This window comes from Oncorhynchus nerka, linkage group LG6 (assembly GCF_034236695.1).
Source record: "Oncorhynchus nerka isolate Pitt River linkage group LG6, Oner_Uvic_2.0, whole genome shotgun sequence".
In the NCBI taxonomy this organism is placed as follows: domain Eukaryota; kingdom Metazoa; phylum Chordata; class Actinopteri; order Salmoniformes; family Salmonidae; genus Oncorhynchus; species Oncorhynchus nerka.
Window position 1 is genome coordinate 52,255,706 of NC_088401.1, and position 15,488 is coordinate 52,271,193.

Below are 15,488 nucleotides of genomic sequence, written 5' to 3' on the forward strand. Positions count from 1 at the left end.
GGAACACAAAAAATACAGGAACACAAAGAATACACAAAGAATACAGGAACACAAAGAATGCAGGAACACAAAGAATACAGGAACACAAAGAATACAGGAACACAACCATTTTGCCCATAATTGTATACTTCCAGGCTGTAGCCCTTCATTTACACACTTGCTTCTCTCCTCCATATTTGTCTCTCCTTCCTTTCTGAGAATTCCTTGCTTTCCACTCCCCTCTCTCTCCCTCTCGCTTCATTCTGACTGCTGTACACTCTCTCCTCTCTGCCCATAACCCCTGTTGACATAATGGGCTCAAATTTCAAGCTTGAGTAGAGGCAGTCGCCATGCAGCGGCCCACACTGCGTAGGACAGGCCAGATAGGGAAGGCATGCTGCTAGGGGATTGAGATGGGGCTGCAGAGACTGAGAAGAGGGAGAAAGAGGGCACTGGAGGAGTGAGAACTAGTATGAGGGAGACTGAATGCGGAAGAAAGCAAGAGAATGAGAAAAGGGAGGGAGAGTAGTGTGTTGTGGCACAGAAATGATATCTGCCATTTCATTTGGCCCTTATGCGGTCTATGTCTGTATTTTCAACTAAAAAAAGAATCAGCGCTGAACAAGATCAGGACAGTTTTCAGCTGGTTTTCCAGCGTTGAAGGTACAAGTATGTTTTACTGAAAGGTTCAGGGAACTGTACGTGACTAGGCGGCTACATAAAACATTTCCAGATCACTTGAGTTGGTCACAGATTTCACATAAATGTAACGCTAACCAGGCAAGCAAATGTTGAAAATGTCAAATGACTTAAAGCGAAATTGTAGGCTTATTTTGTACATTTTTGTGACTAAGCTGTTTGCTATAGTCCCCCCCCCCCCCTTTTTTGGGTTATCGTGTATATTTTTAGAAGACACCCAAATGTTTTATAAAGGTGAAATGCTTCTTGAATGGGTGTGTGTCTGTGTCATTTGGGTGTGAGTAAAGTCAACATCATCCTCGTGGACTTCATGCTTTCAGACCTTGCGGAAGACACATTTCAGTTGCATTCAGTTGTACAACTGTCTAGGTAACCGCCCTTTTCCCCCTTTTGTCAGTCCATTTCATTTATTTGTTACTGCTCACCATGTTCTTACCCAAACAAGCAGCCAATCCCCATTGACAAATCACAGGGGAAACCTGGCCATGCACACTACTCAAAAGGCCTTCATTATGTGTCCATCCATATAAGCTTACAAACCATAACTGTGATCAACACAATGAATGGTGTGTCTACGAGCTATGGCATCGTAGCAAGATCAACGCCAGCAACGTTTTGGCATTCTCCCAAACCAATGGCACTGTCTTCCTGGTACAGCCTGCGACTGGGGAAGTCGGGACAACTGTAGCTAGCCAATCCACTGGGCTGGTTGGTGTGGTTATGTGAGGGCCTGGATCTGACTGCTGGGTTAACAAGTGATCAGATTAAGGGCAATCTGACATGGGGACTGGTCTGGCGAAAGAGACGTACCCCAGGCAATTCAACCAGCGCTTCCCACTAAATTGCTACTGAAAGGCATTTTGTCTTTCAATGAGTGGTCACGAATCAGGACAGTGCAGTGTGACTATTTATCACATTGAGGTGGATTTTCATTGTCTAGTTTGCTCAGTTTCCACCATAGTGTTTTCTCTCATACAGTCATGTTGGGAAGGTGATGGCTCATGTTAAAGGAATGGTAGGAAGCCCAGTATTTTTGACATGCCACATTCACAAGTACTGCTCTGCTTTACAAATATTTACCCCTGGGTTCAATGGCAGCTCAAAATCACTCTTCCCAAGTCATAGTGAACAGGGCCAATACATTGGCTTATGCTGCTTTCATATGCTAGTTGGAACTAGGCAACTGAAAATTCCGACTTGCTGATTTGTTGAACGTGTATAACTACAACCAGTTAGCGTGTGGTAAATGTCTTGAGTTTCCTAGTTCAGACTAGCATGTGAACAGGCATTATTACAGACACTCCCAACTGAACATTTGAGAAATGGCTGCTGCCTCGAGCGGTTAAACAGTTTGTGGTGTTTGTGTTCTTACTGTGTATTGTTCTATAGTGCCTGAGGTTATCACAAATCGGGAAGCCTAAAATATGCGATCATCACATTTATTTTTCCAAAGGATTATTTGAACCGAGATCAATGTTAATGAAAAGAATATGTTGATTGTCCCTCCCATGACGTTTCATGACACAAAATGTGTCTCCGGGGAGGTTTCTCCAAAGAGACTAGTTTCTCTGTAGTGTGCATTCGAATGAAACAGTTGCTACACCTCCCTTTTCCAGAGGCAGACACAGGAGTGAGATCTCACATGCCTTTTATTCACAGTTGTTTATTTCAACAATGTAACAGAAAGAAATGGCTGCCCAGTGATGTGCACGGAGGCCTATCATCCACTGACAGCCCTGTACAGTGTGTTTCTGATCCGTTTAGGGCTTCTACTCTATAACGTCGGTTCCATGGCAAAGGTCAGGTTCTGTGTTCAGTATGCTACAATGATCATCGTCGTAACTTTATTGTCCAATGTCCACTGATGTGCAACGGACATACGTGGCATCACAATGGATCTCAACACGTGGATCTCAACACGTGGATCTCAACACGTGGATCGAAACACGTGGATCGAAACACATGATACAGTGAAGGCAAATTGTTCTGTCACCACATCCCTTAAAACTGTCAGACTGCATTTCCTAATCGCCATCTATGCCATCAATATCCAGGCCCCAGCTGCGCCAATCTTCTTATGTTTGTGAGTTAATGGAAGACGTGTGGACAGGGCCAGACTTCCAGGGGGCCCCCAACCAAAAATGTGTCCCTCCCAGATAGTATGAACACAAGTCGGTTGGGGGCCCCCTGGAGGTCAGGCCTCCACAGATAGCATATTATGAACACGTCATAAGCCATGGCAAAATGTATAGAATTGTATAAACATTTAGCTTTAAAACTGCCAAATTGTCTCTCAGCCTTCACGGCAAAATGTGTAGAATACAATGAGATTAGCTATAAAACTGCACATTTATCTGTCTGCCCTGGCGAAATGTGTATAATTGCAGGAAGTTAGCCCCAAAAAATCCCCCCATTTAAAAATACAATATATATTATTATAATATATTTGTTGGAGGAATAAGGTGCCCCAGATGGGTTCTTGCAATCCTTGGGACATCCCTACCCCATTGAAGTTGACATTTTAAATGGTTAGGGTAAGAATAGGGGTTAGGATAGGGACGTCCCAAGGATCCCGGATAGCCCTAACCGCTCCAGATGTGTTTGTCCGGCCCTGTGAGTAGGATTTTGACATCAGCATCCCATTGTTGTCCTAGGTACAGTATTAACGTCCCTCCAGATCTAATGGATTTAACTGAGGGAGATAATCAGGTGGCATCAGATGTAGTTGAGCCTATTAGTGGGCAACACTTTGGATAAGCCAAGCCATCCACATAGTTATATGGAGTGATATTAGTGCCAAAAAGAGACTGATTCCATTTCTGTCAGTCGAATATTGACATCTCAAATCTGCCCAAATACCTATTTGAAGTGTCTTGGAATGTGCTTGAATCTCATGCTACAAGCCAAATATCTGCTTAGCTTGAACAAAAAGGAGGAAAATGACAGTGACAATAACATATTTGTGTCCCATCAGACGAAAGGCAAAAACACCAATTTATTTAGTCAAACTTCAGATTGAATATGTTTACAGCATCTTGACAGGATCAGTGAGTTGTGACCGTTTCCAGTCACAAAAACAGCTCTGCATTTTACCCACAACACAGTAGGTTGGAGGCCTTTTGTTGGGACATGTTGCATCCCATTACATGCAACATTGCAGAACGTTGCAATCCTGAACTAGCCTGTGATCCTAATCCACATCTCCCATTATCATAAGGGGAATCGCTCTGTATTTCCATTTACAATGGCTAGAAAACATATACAGGTATTCTTGTCTTTAACGTTAACACAATTGTAACAGGGAGTGATATGTTGGAGAACAGGAAAGTAGTGGTTATGTTTGCATAGCCATAAACTAAGGAAGGACAGATAGAATCAAACTAACACAAACATAGACATACATGTATATCTATCAACAGCTCTGGCACAAACAGGATCAGTCCGTCCGTCCGTCTGCCGAGCTAAACATGGGCAAGTAGTAAAATTGTGGCTCGTTGTTAAATGACTTTGGATCGTTGCTACATCTAGTTAGGTTTAACAGTCAGCCTTGTCAAAAACTTTGTACAAAATACCAAATGAATTCCTTTCCCCTATTCCACCACCCACGCAACCCACCCCAGAAAAATATATGTGTCCTTTAGATTCAAAGTTGATGTACTGTATAATTGCTGCATAAGCATTTGGGTTATTGAGTGTTTACTCCGTTCAAGCACTCTCACACAAGTCGTCAGTCAGGTGCCAGGAACGGTGTACACTTGTCACAGGGTTCATTTCTGTAACTTCTGCAAAGTGTAACTTTCCTTCACGGTCAATAGTGCTCCCTTTTGCATTTGTTTGTAAACTGAAGGGGGTGGGTCTCGGCAAATGTAAAAGTTTGTGATTTATACTGTTTTCCCCCAATGGACAAATCGAAATGACCGATTTGAACTTTAACTGAATCCACAGAATCACTAAATAAGCCGAAGATAAAGTAATGCTCCCTCGTCTCCTCAGCAGACACCAGGTCAGAGGAAGGGAGGTGGGTGGAGGTAGAAAATCACACATGACAAAAACAATATATACAAAATCCAGTGATAACCACGGGGTCTTACACCAGCAGGTCCCTTCACGTCATAGACCATGGTGCAAACATACTTAAATACGTACATACATATTTCATACGTACACATACAGAATATATTAATAAAATAAGATAGATAGTTATAAAATACCTATGTACAAATGCATAATCCAGATGAGTCTATCGGGAGACCTAGCAGTAATGGCAGTCAGTGGAAGAGGTTCCTCTCATCATTTATGGATGTGTGTGTGGTGTGGGTGTGTTTATTCTGTGTGCTGTGGTGTGCATGGCACTTACTGTACAAGTGTGTATGCACTGTACTGTATGTAGGGCCACACACCAGATCCCACTTTGCTAAAGAATCGTGTCAACAGCTCTTCATCCTCCTCCCTTCTCTTACTAAGTCCTCATCTCACCTCAGTCCTGGTGGTGAGGAGGGGTTTTTAAAAGTTCAGAGGTCAAAAGTGGAGAGGTGTTTGACCCAGCAGGTCTGTCGTGTCCGGCGAGTGCATCCTGAACAGCTGCGTGAGCGCAAAGACAGAAGAGATGAGCACAGTGCAGCGTTTGGCCAGCAGCCTGACCCCCTCGCCCTCTCCCTGCCTCTGTCCATCCCCAGACACACCGCCAGCCCCAGCCCTGGTTTCAGCCGTCTCCACAGCCCCAACAAACTCCCGGTACAGCCCTACGATCTCCTTCAGCTTGTCCAGAGCCTCTTCCTGGCCTTCATCATCAGTGCTGTGGATCTGACCCCTATTGAGGCAGATGTCACAGCCAGGACAGGGGTGTGTTCTCAGGCAGGCTGCAGAGAGCTGCACAAGGGCACTAAAGCTGTTGGATAAGGACCGAAGCGCCTCCTCCGGAGCCCAGCCCACACGCGTGGCACGCTGGCACCCTGTTGCCAACCGCCGGGCCTCTGCCTGGAGTAAACTCCTCTCAGCCTCTGTCAAGGGTAGAGGACTTGCCCCTCCACAGCACGGGGTCGGACCATCCTCTTGCCCCACGTCTTGGTTGTGTCCCTCTTCTCCACACCCATCCTGGTCTGTTTTAGAGGGTTCTGATGATGGTGGTGGCCCAGCCGTGCCTCTATCCAGAACCAGGCGTAGCTGATCGATGTCCTGCCTCAGGGAGGCGAAGCCCCCCTTCAGCCCCACGTAGCGTTTGTTGGTGAGGGAGCTCAGGGCGCCTGTTGGGGGTGTTGGGGAGACAGGGCGGGACAGGAGGGGGCTAATTTCTGAGGAGGCAGTGGAGAGGGTAGAGAGAGGGCGAGGGGTGTCCCTCAGCAGGGACAGGATGTTGGGGGAGGGGACAGGGGAGGTGGGGGAGGGCAGGGGTGTAGAGCGGGCTTGTTTGGGGCGCGTGCGTTTGGAGAACTCGTAGATTGTGAGCTCCTCGTCAAAGCCGCAGCCGTCCTCCACGTCGCCGCTGAAACAGTTGGCGTAGACGGTACGGCACCCACACGCCTCGCGGTGGGCCTGTGGAGGGGTGTGCACCAGAGAGTCCCCCTCTAGGGGTGGGCCTGAACCACCCCCTAACCCCACCTCTGACTGGGGCCTGGACTGGGGCTGCTCCGACTTGCAGGAGCCCCGAAACCCATAGGGCTCAGAGACGTGCGCCCCATTTCCTCTCAGGGTCTGGTTGGGGTGCGACACGTTCGTCCCATTGGCCTCCTTCACTCGGGGAGTCACTTCCTGGAACTCTTTGATGGTCGCTATGACAACCTCGGCTCCATCCTCCAGCACTTCCTTCTTCCCTTTACCCGCTGCAGTCTCACCTACTGCCTTGGCAGTGACCTTGCTGACCTCGGAGGCTCCGCTGACAGACAGACCGGAGCCGTACCCAGACGTGACATCCTCGTTGACAGAGCTGGTGGAGGGGTAGTCCAGAGTACCCAGGATCTCCTGGGAGCGGGTCATGTACCAGGGCAGGGCCTGGATCCGCCCTCTCAGGGATGAGGTAGGCAGACGGCCCCCCAGGCTGGAAGAACTGACCCTCAGGTCTGAACCTGACCCTGACCTCCCTGTGCTCTCTGGGATTCCTGCTGTCCCTTTAGAGGAGGTGGTGAGGGAGGTGGTCAGACTGAGGGGGCCGTCTGCATTTTTGGGGGACAGGTTCTCGTGACTCAGAGAGACCCTCCTCCCGGACTGAGCGCTCCCATTGCGGCTGCCCCAGGGGTGGAGGCCGTTCGGTGGGGACACCCCCTCCTTCTCCTTCAGTGAGACCGGGATGGGGAGGACTGTTAGGGGATGAAGAGGAGGAGGGGAGGTTCTGGGAGAGAGTGCTGGAGGGCTGGTAAGGCTCAACCTGATCTCATCTCCTGAAGCCGAACGTGGAATGGGGGATAAGCTTTGCAGCTTTCTCGGGGGGTCCACCCCAACCCCATTTCCGACCTCTCCCTTCGGCAGGGAAATCCCATTTGTTTTAGTTTCAACACTCGCTGTCTGCTTGTCAGCAGTGACCAGAACACCATCTTTAGGAAGCACGTTAGGAGTCCTGTTCTCTATCTTAGAACTGTGCTCTTGCTTAGAACTGTTCTCTATCTTAGTCCCGTTCTCTTGCTTGAGCCCGTTCTCCACAGCCTGAGATTCAGCAGGGGGTTGCTGGTTCTTCCGTACAGCCGTGATGAGGGGGGAGGAGAGTGGAGGCCCCCCCGCCCCCGAGGTGACTGATTTAAACTCCATCGTTTCCGGCTCCATGGTGTCTATCTCCAAGAGCCCCGCCTGGCCCCCACGAGCATCCCCGTTACAGTGGGCGTACGGACCCCCACACTTGGGAGACCTCTGGGGGTCTATCTGGGGCTTGGGGGCCAGTTCAGGTTTAGGGGGTAGCTGGGGCTTGGGGGCCAATGGTGGAGGTTTGGTCTTGGCATTGACACTCTGCATGGAAGACTGGTTTGAGTGGAGCTTCGGGTCTCGTTGGGTCTCCTGCTGTTTCTTGTGGTCAGGTGAGGAGTGCTTCTTTTTGAGGGGTGAGGGAGGCTCCCTCTCTGGTACCACTGGCAGTCCATTTCCTGTGCCACTCCAGCGTTTACGGTGTCTCTTATTGTCAGCCACATCCAAACTGTTTTCTGTGAGTGAATGAGAGAGAGAGAGATGGGAGTATTAAAAGGGTGAACAGAAATCATTCAACACCTTCACTTTAACACTTTAACAGCTCTATACACAGTTACTCTGTCAGTGAAGAAGTGACGTCAACAACCCACCTGTGCCATCAGGAGGAACTGGAGGAGTGAACCGCTCCTGGGCATCGAAGAACTCATCGTCTGACTCTGAGGCACTTTCCCTAGCAACAGGAGGAGGAGCGTTAGGGGACGGCGTTAGGAAAGGACCGCAATCTCCAGAGTAACTTGATAGACTCTCGTCCCCTTTGTGGGTGGAGCTACAAGCCGCCTTCTTTTCACAGGAGGAGATGTGGATGGGGATGACTCTGGGGATGTCTAACTTGTTTTTGGAAGAAGTTTTGTTAGACTGGGCGCAGATCTTGTCGATGAGGCGCAGGTCTACGTGACTTGGGATCTTAGAGAGCCGTCTCAGTTCCTCCTCATCGTCGTCAACTTCCTCCGTCTCCTCCTCGTCGCTGGTGGCCTCGGGGGGGCTGGGGAGATAGCTGCCCTTGGAGTGTTCAGTGAAGCACAGGCACGGGCTGTCGTTGCTGCGGTAACTCAGGTTGTTGGGGCGTACGGGGGCAGAGGCCGTGCTGCCGGCGGCACCCTCTCTCTGACGCTGAGGAGAGGGAGCTGTGACCTCCAGGAGGAACGGGTGGTGGACATCCAGGATGGTGGTCCCCTGAGTTGGACGTTGGGACCGGAGAGAAGGGCTGTCCTCACGCAGGGCGACCAAGCAAGAGGAGGCCTTGGCTGGGCCTCCTCCTCTGGCTGCAGCTGCAGGGCTGCTCTCCTCCAAGGCTGCCCTCAGAGAGCAGCTGGACAGGCTGGAGAAGCTACTGTTGGCCCGCGGCTCTGTGCGGTACCAGTTGTCCTGTTCCACTGTTCCCGCGTTAGCTTTAATTCCTAGCATGATCTCTCTTCCTCTCACTTCCCTTCCGTTCTCTTCCTCGACTTCCATGTCCTTCTCTGACAGCTCAATGATCATCACCTCTTGTTTCTCTTCGTATTCTTTCTCAGCTCTCTCTTTCTTTCCTTCCACTCCTCTCTGCTCCTCTTCTTCTCTCCTCCAACCCTCCCTGTCTTTGCTGGCAGGTGCGGGGCGTTTGCGGGTGTGCGTTGGCGGAGGCTCGGCGGGGTAGTCCTCGTCTGACGAGTCATCGGAGTCACTACAGCAGCGGGACACATAGCCTGGGAATGACAAAGAAAAAAATATTTTTCTCAGTTACATAATAAAGTTGAGTATGTAAATAATAGTAGTCAAATGAATACTATCCATACTGGCTGATATCCACGTATCAACGCCAAAATAAATAGTAAGATCAATGCCAAAAAAGGAAAGATTATAGTTAAACATTGATGCTCACTTGTCAGCGATTCATAGCAAACTCCCTCAATAACGGCGAACCTCCCTTCACACACACCTTCCTCAGCAGGTATCCTGTGCACCCGCACCTTGGGGCGTCTCAGACGGAACACACACACTCTGGGGTCCACCAGGAGCTTGCAATAGCCCCCCAGTAGACACGCCAAATCTTTGGCTGCCAGAGAGTCCATCAGTAAGGCAAAAGGCTGGAAAGAGAGCGAGAGAAAGAGAGAGAAAGAAAGAAAAAGAGAGTGAGAGAAAGAGAGGTAGAGAGAGAGAGAAAGAGAGAGAGAGGAGTGGAGAAGAGAGACCGGGAGAGGGGAGTAGGAAGAGAAAATGCATGTCGTATTTTCCATCCACTGTATTTGTGTGTGAACTAAGCGTAGCTATGAGCAAGCGTGTGTGTCTGAGAGAGTGTGTGTGTGATTTCTGTGTGTGTATGGTATCCTACCTTGATGTCGTGCAGTGAGATACGTAGCAGGCTGACTCTGTCTGACTCAGAGAGCAGCTCCACTCTACTGATGCTGCTAAAGTCTACCAGGGTGGACACCATGTTGAGCTTGTGGTTGACCACCTGACTCAGGCCGTAGCGCGCTCCCACCAACAGACTGACCAGCACCTCCCGGTCCTGCAGCTGGGGTGGGGGAGGATGGAGAAGAACAGAGGGGGAGGTGGACAGAGGAGCAAAGAGAAAGGGGGATGGGGAGAGAGAGGGAGAGGGAAAAAGAGGACGAGAGGGAGGGAGAGAGAGGGAAGAGGGGTGAAAGGATGAAAGAAGTAGATACAGTCTGAGACCCATGCTGAATCATCACAGGGTGAAACAAGTTCAGGATGGGGGGGGGTCAATCCTGTCCAGCCAATAACAGCTCTCTAAATTGGGGCAGAGTCAGAGAATGATTGACAGCTGTGATGATCCTTTGTAAATCGTTTCAAACACACTAACCATCATGGTGGCCGTATAGGAGCGGCCTCCGTAGGAGATTAGTTCTCCTAGCTGGGTGAGGTAGGCCAGCCGGGCCTGAGTGGCTGAGATAACCTGGGAGAGGGAGAGCGAGAGAACCACGATGATGACAACATGCACGAAGACGACACCAACAACAACAACAAAAGTATTGCACATATAATCTCTCCCTCCTTTCTCGTCCCCTCTCCTTCTCCCTCCCACCGTACCTTCTGTCGTGGCTCCAGCAGTGACTGGATCTTCTTGAGGTGGTGGCTGATGGCTTTCCTCAGGTCCTTCTCTCTCATGTTACTGAGCAGAGTGGGAGAGATGAAGCTGTCCAGACCAAACTCTTTCCTGTCACAATACACACAGGAGACAATATCAATGTGTGTGTGTGTGTGTGTGTGTGTGTGTGTGTGTGTGTGTGCGTGTGTGTGTATGTGTGTGTGTGTGTGCGTGGGCGTGCGTGTCTCACGTGATGCTCCTGATAGAGGTCCGGGTGGAGCCTATACTGTTCAGTCTCTCGTGCATGTGCAGGGCAGCCAGACGCAGTGCAGTGTTACACTTCATCTCCACCGCAAACCTCTCCTGTAGAACGTCCCCGACGCTCTGACAACACACACACACACAAACAGAGAGAGAGAGAGTTATACACACCCATATAACATTATATATACACACACAGCATGAAACACAAAAACACACAGGCAGAATGACACACACACACAAGGTATGAAACACATTTTATTTCCTCTAAAATAAATCACGCAGGTTTGGCTATAATCACTCCCTGCAAAGCCCCTCCGCTATATGTTTTATTTGACATTTTTGTCGGCCACGTGTTCGCGGTTGCCTGGGGAACGACCGCTGGCTTGTGGTAAACTCGTTCATATGTTCATATGGGCAGAATAATGTATATAATAAATACAAATGTGCTGCATCAGTTGCTTTTCTTTTAGATATAATACATACAAATGTTGTCCATAAGTCCACTAATACACGAATTAGTGAATAAAAAAAAAGTGATTTAAACCTAATTAATTTTCTTTCAATTTGCGCCATTGAAACGAATGATCAATATAATAAAACTAGGCCTATGATATTTCCTTGATATTTCCTTCCGTCCCCTTTATGTGCCATCAGCGGGACAAAATCGTGACGAGTCTACGAGACGGTGTGCTTTTAATTGCAGCACAGCTTTATCAAATACTCATCTTGATATTTATAGGCTAAGCCGTGAATACAGTTTCCCAAAATGATACACAAATCCAAAATCGAATGCCTCTAAACGAAAGAGTCACCTAACTTGGCGGGGCTCTTCAATAGACTATGGCGCAGGCTAATAGACCTACTTGTTGGATGCGCATTTGGTATCCCGCTGTTTAGTTCGGCCTCGTGATATTTTCGACCATCATCAGTTGATCCAGCAAATCATTTTCTGAATGACAAGATTTGTGACGTGGCAGGCGACGCAAAAAAAAAGCCGGTGCAGGAAAATAGTGTTCGGAAAGAATGTCCAGAATATGTTGAGGACCTTTTCTTGGTGCCAGTGAAGTTGTGATCCACATTGGATCCAATCCAATACCCGAACATTTCTGTTGATCATGTGCTACTGTCTGCTTGATTTACAACAGGGTCTGGAAGATTTAACAGAGAAAGCATCAATGTAATGAGTTGATGTTTTCATGTGTTCCTGTGCGTCGGATTGGACCGAGGTGGCCTACCGTGCGAAACGCCCAACACTATTCTCCTTTCTATTGATCCGGACATTTAACGACAACAAATGAGGAGCCTAATGGGCTTCTAAACAAAATGATTTGGGTGAATTTCAATGGTAATGATGGTGAGAGCCCAGTAACAGATGAACTCCGATCCCTTTAATCATCGAGGCTTTTGTTACTTGGTGTCTCTAAAACCATAACGTTTCCATTTCTATTGTCATGTGACAAAAAGTGTTTCTTTTTCAAAATAAATTCGCTAGCCAATGCTATAAAATACAGGCCTAATATTCTGCCCACATGAACAACTGTATTTTAGGCCATAGCATAAAGAACAGCTGCATTATTTAATGAAAAGAAGCAACTAGGCACCTTGTTTCACATTCTCTAATAAAAGCCTCGGAAACAGAATTAGGCTACAGCTCGCTTCACAGTTTCCTCGCCAAATGGGCCTACAAGGAAACTCAATTTATCTCGACGATGTTGAGAGCGGGGTACGTAAGCAGCTGTAGTACCTTCCACAAAAAAGTGTTTCTCTACAAAAAAGACACGCGAGCCTCTCTCTGTAAATGAACCCTGATTCTCAGCGCAAGGTGACTACTCGAGTACGGTAAAACTCTGCTCACCTGTGTGCAAGTTAAACAGGGTCTCATGGCTATGAGTGCAGGTGAATAATTACAGACACTAAAGGCAGAATAATTACAGACACGAAAGATGGTAGTCAAGGCCTACAGCTAGATGTGGCTCACCTGCAGGAAGAGGTACTCGAAGGCGGTGGGGTCTTCCTGTAGCAGATCCAGGGGGTCTCTGGGAATGAAACACACCCTGAACAGACACTTGTAGTCATGGCTACTGTTCTCCTTCTTCTGCACCACCTGGAGAGACACACACATTACACAGGGTTATATTGAGATTACCAAACACACACACATTACACAGGGTTATATTGAGGTGACCAAACACACACACAATACACAGGGTTATATTGAGGTGACCAAACACACACACATTACACAGGGTTATATTGAGGTGACCAAACACACACACATTACACGGGGTTATATTGAGGTGACCAAACACACACACATTACACAGGGTTATATTGAGGTGACCAAACACACACACATTACACAGGGTTATATTGAGGTGACCAAACACACACACATTACACAGGGTTATATTGAGGTGACCAAACATACACACATTACACAGGGTTATATTGAGGTGACCAAACACACACACATTACACAGGGTTATATTGAGGTGACCAAACACACACACATTACACAGGGTTATACTGAGATGACCAAACACACACACATTACACAGGGTTATACTGAGATGACCAAACACACACACATTACACAGGGTTATACTGAGATGACCAAACACACACACATTACACAGGGTTATACTGAGATGACCAAACACACACACATTACACAGGGTTATACTGAGATGACCAAACACACATACATTACACAGGGTTATATTGAGGTGAATAGTAGGGGTCTCCAACCTTTTCTAGCATGAGAGCTACTTTTGAAAAACAAAACATGTTGCGAGCTTTCAAATAGGCACATTCTTCTCTACTCTACCCTGCAACTTTTCCCTGGGTCCTTGGTGTAAGAGATGCGTTTTCTGTCAATATACCTGGTAAAGTAACAGCAACTGCTCGGCCTCCGACTGCAAGGCACTACAGAGGGTAGTGCGTACGGCCCAGTACATCACCGGGGCCAAGCTTCCTACCATCCAGGACCTCTATACCAGGCTGTGTCAGAGGAAGGCCCTGAAAATTGTTAAAGACTCCAGCCACCCCAGTCATAGACAGTTCTCTTTGCTACCGCACGGCAAGCGGTACCGGAGCACCAAGTCTAGGTCCAAGAGGCTTCTAAACAGCTTCTACCACCAAGCCATAAGACTCCTGAACATCTAATCAAATGGCTACCCAGACTATTTGCATTGCCCCCCCCATTTGACACTGCTGCTATTCTCAGTTATTATCTATGCGTAGTCACTTTAATAACTCTACCTACATGTAGGTAGAGTTATGCCACAACGCATCACCGGGGGGCAAACTACCTGCCCTCCAGGACACCTGCACCACTCGATGTCACAGGAAGGCCATAAAGATCATCAAGGACAACAACCACCCGAGCCACTGCCTGTTCACCCCGCTATCATCCAGAAGGCGAGGTCAGTACAGGTGCATCAAAGCTGGGACCGAGAGACTGAAAAACAGCTTCTATCTCAAGCCACTTTAAACAATGCTACTTAATATAATGTTTACATACCCTACATTACTCATCTCATATGTATATACTGTACTCCATATAATCTACTGCATCTTTATGTAATACATGTATCACTAGCCACTTTAACTATGCCACTTTGTTTACATACTCATCTCATATGTATATACTGTACTCGATACCATCTACTGCATCTTGCCTATGCCGTTCTGTACCATCACTCATTCATATATCTTTATGTACATATTCTTTATCCCTTTACACTTGTGTGTATAAGGTAGTAGTTTTGGAATTTTTAGGTTAGATTACTTGTTGGTTATTACTGCATTGTCGGAACTAGAAGCACAAGCATTTCGCTACACTCGCATTAACATCTGCTAACCATGTGTATGTGACAAATAAATTTGATTTGATGTACATATTACCTCAACTACCTCGACACCGGTCCCCCCACACACATTGACTCTGTACCGGTAACCCCTGTTTAATAGCCCTGCTATTGTTATTTACTGCTGCTATTTAATTATTTGTTATTCTTATCTCTTACTTTGAGGTATTTTCTTAAAACTGCATTGTTGGTTATGGGCTTGTAAGTAAGCATTTCACTGTTGTATTCGGCGCATGTGAACAATACAATTAGATTAGATTTGATTTAATAAACACATTTAAGGGTGCCCCATAAAATTATATTCTAAGATGAATTTTGAAGGGGGACAAAACGAACATATTTAGATTTTTGTGTGTAATTACCCTTTAATTTAGCATTTAGAAAGTGAGGAATGTGTCGGCCTGGCATGTTTCTGTTAGGCCTTCTGCTACAGCACATGTCATGGCAAAACAATGGCCACCCAGTTGATACAATTAAACACAACATCTTTCTGTCGGCTAAGCCTACTTTGCAGTTAACATTCGATTGAGAAGGTTTTTTGGGGGAAAGCTTTCTGTCTACCCACAAGACCATTATCAGTACGTTATCATTACTAGCCTCGCTAACGCTCTACATACGGAGTGATAGACAAAAGTGCACACCAGACAGACAGACAGGGGCAATATTGCTGGAACTTATTTGGCAGATATTGTGTTACATTTGGCTTTTTAAGCCAATAGTGGCTAACCAGGGGTGGGATAATGTAAATTCTGCTTTGATTGCATAGTAGCCCGGGAGTTTTATGTTCATGACAGTTTGCGAAGGAACACATAAAAAAAAATAGCTTGGCGAATGACTTGCCGCTCACGATCTACCTGTTGGAGACCTGTGATTTAGAGATTACTACTGTTTGACTGACTGCACTCGTAAAACACAGGGTGGATGTGTGGGTGAGATGTGTGTGTGATTGCATGTGTGCGGTTGCACGTGTGTGTGTGTTCTAC

At 47.3% G+C, this 15,488-nt stretch overlaps 1 protein-coding gene across 3 annotated transcripts in view; it reads right to left on the reverse strand.

Annotated features, from left to right (window-relative positions):
• Nucleotides 1-3,655: 3,655 nt before the first annotated feature.
• LOC115130590 (FERM and PDZ domain-containing protein 1-like) overlaps nucleotides 3,656-15,488 on the reverse strand; it is a 43,583-nt gene continuing 31,750 nt past the window's right edge. For 2 of the 3 annotated variants that reach the window (XM_065019647.1, XM_065019648.1), the window contains 8 exons: nucleotides 12,615-12,740; nucleotides 10,623-10,756; nucleotides 10,375-10,501; nucleotides 10,148-10,240; nucleotides 9,656-9,838; nucleotides 9,206-9,410; nucleotides 7,938-9,029; nucleotides 3,656-7,802 (listed from right to left, as the gene is read on the reverse strand). In XM_065019647.1, the coding sequence (XP_064875719.1) occupies nucleotides 5,197-7,802; nucleotides 7,938-9,029; nucleotides 9,206-9,410; nucleotides 9,656-9,838; nucleotides 10,148-10,240; nucleotides 10,375-10,501; nucleotides 10,623-10,756; nucleotides 12,615-12,740 (4,566 nt within the window). In that variant the 3' untranslated portion in view covers nucleotides 3,656-5,196. The remainder of the gene's footprint in view (nucleotides 7,803-7,937; nucleotides 9,030-9,205; nucleotides 9,411-9,655; nucleotides 9,839-10,147; nucleotides 10,241-10,374; nucleotides 10,502-10,622; nucleotides 10,757-12,614; nucleotides 12,741-15,488) is intronic. The other variant, XM_065019649.1, reaches the window with a different exon arrangement.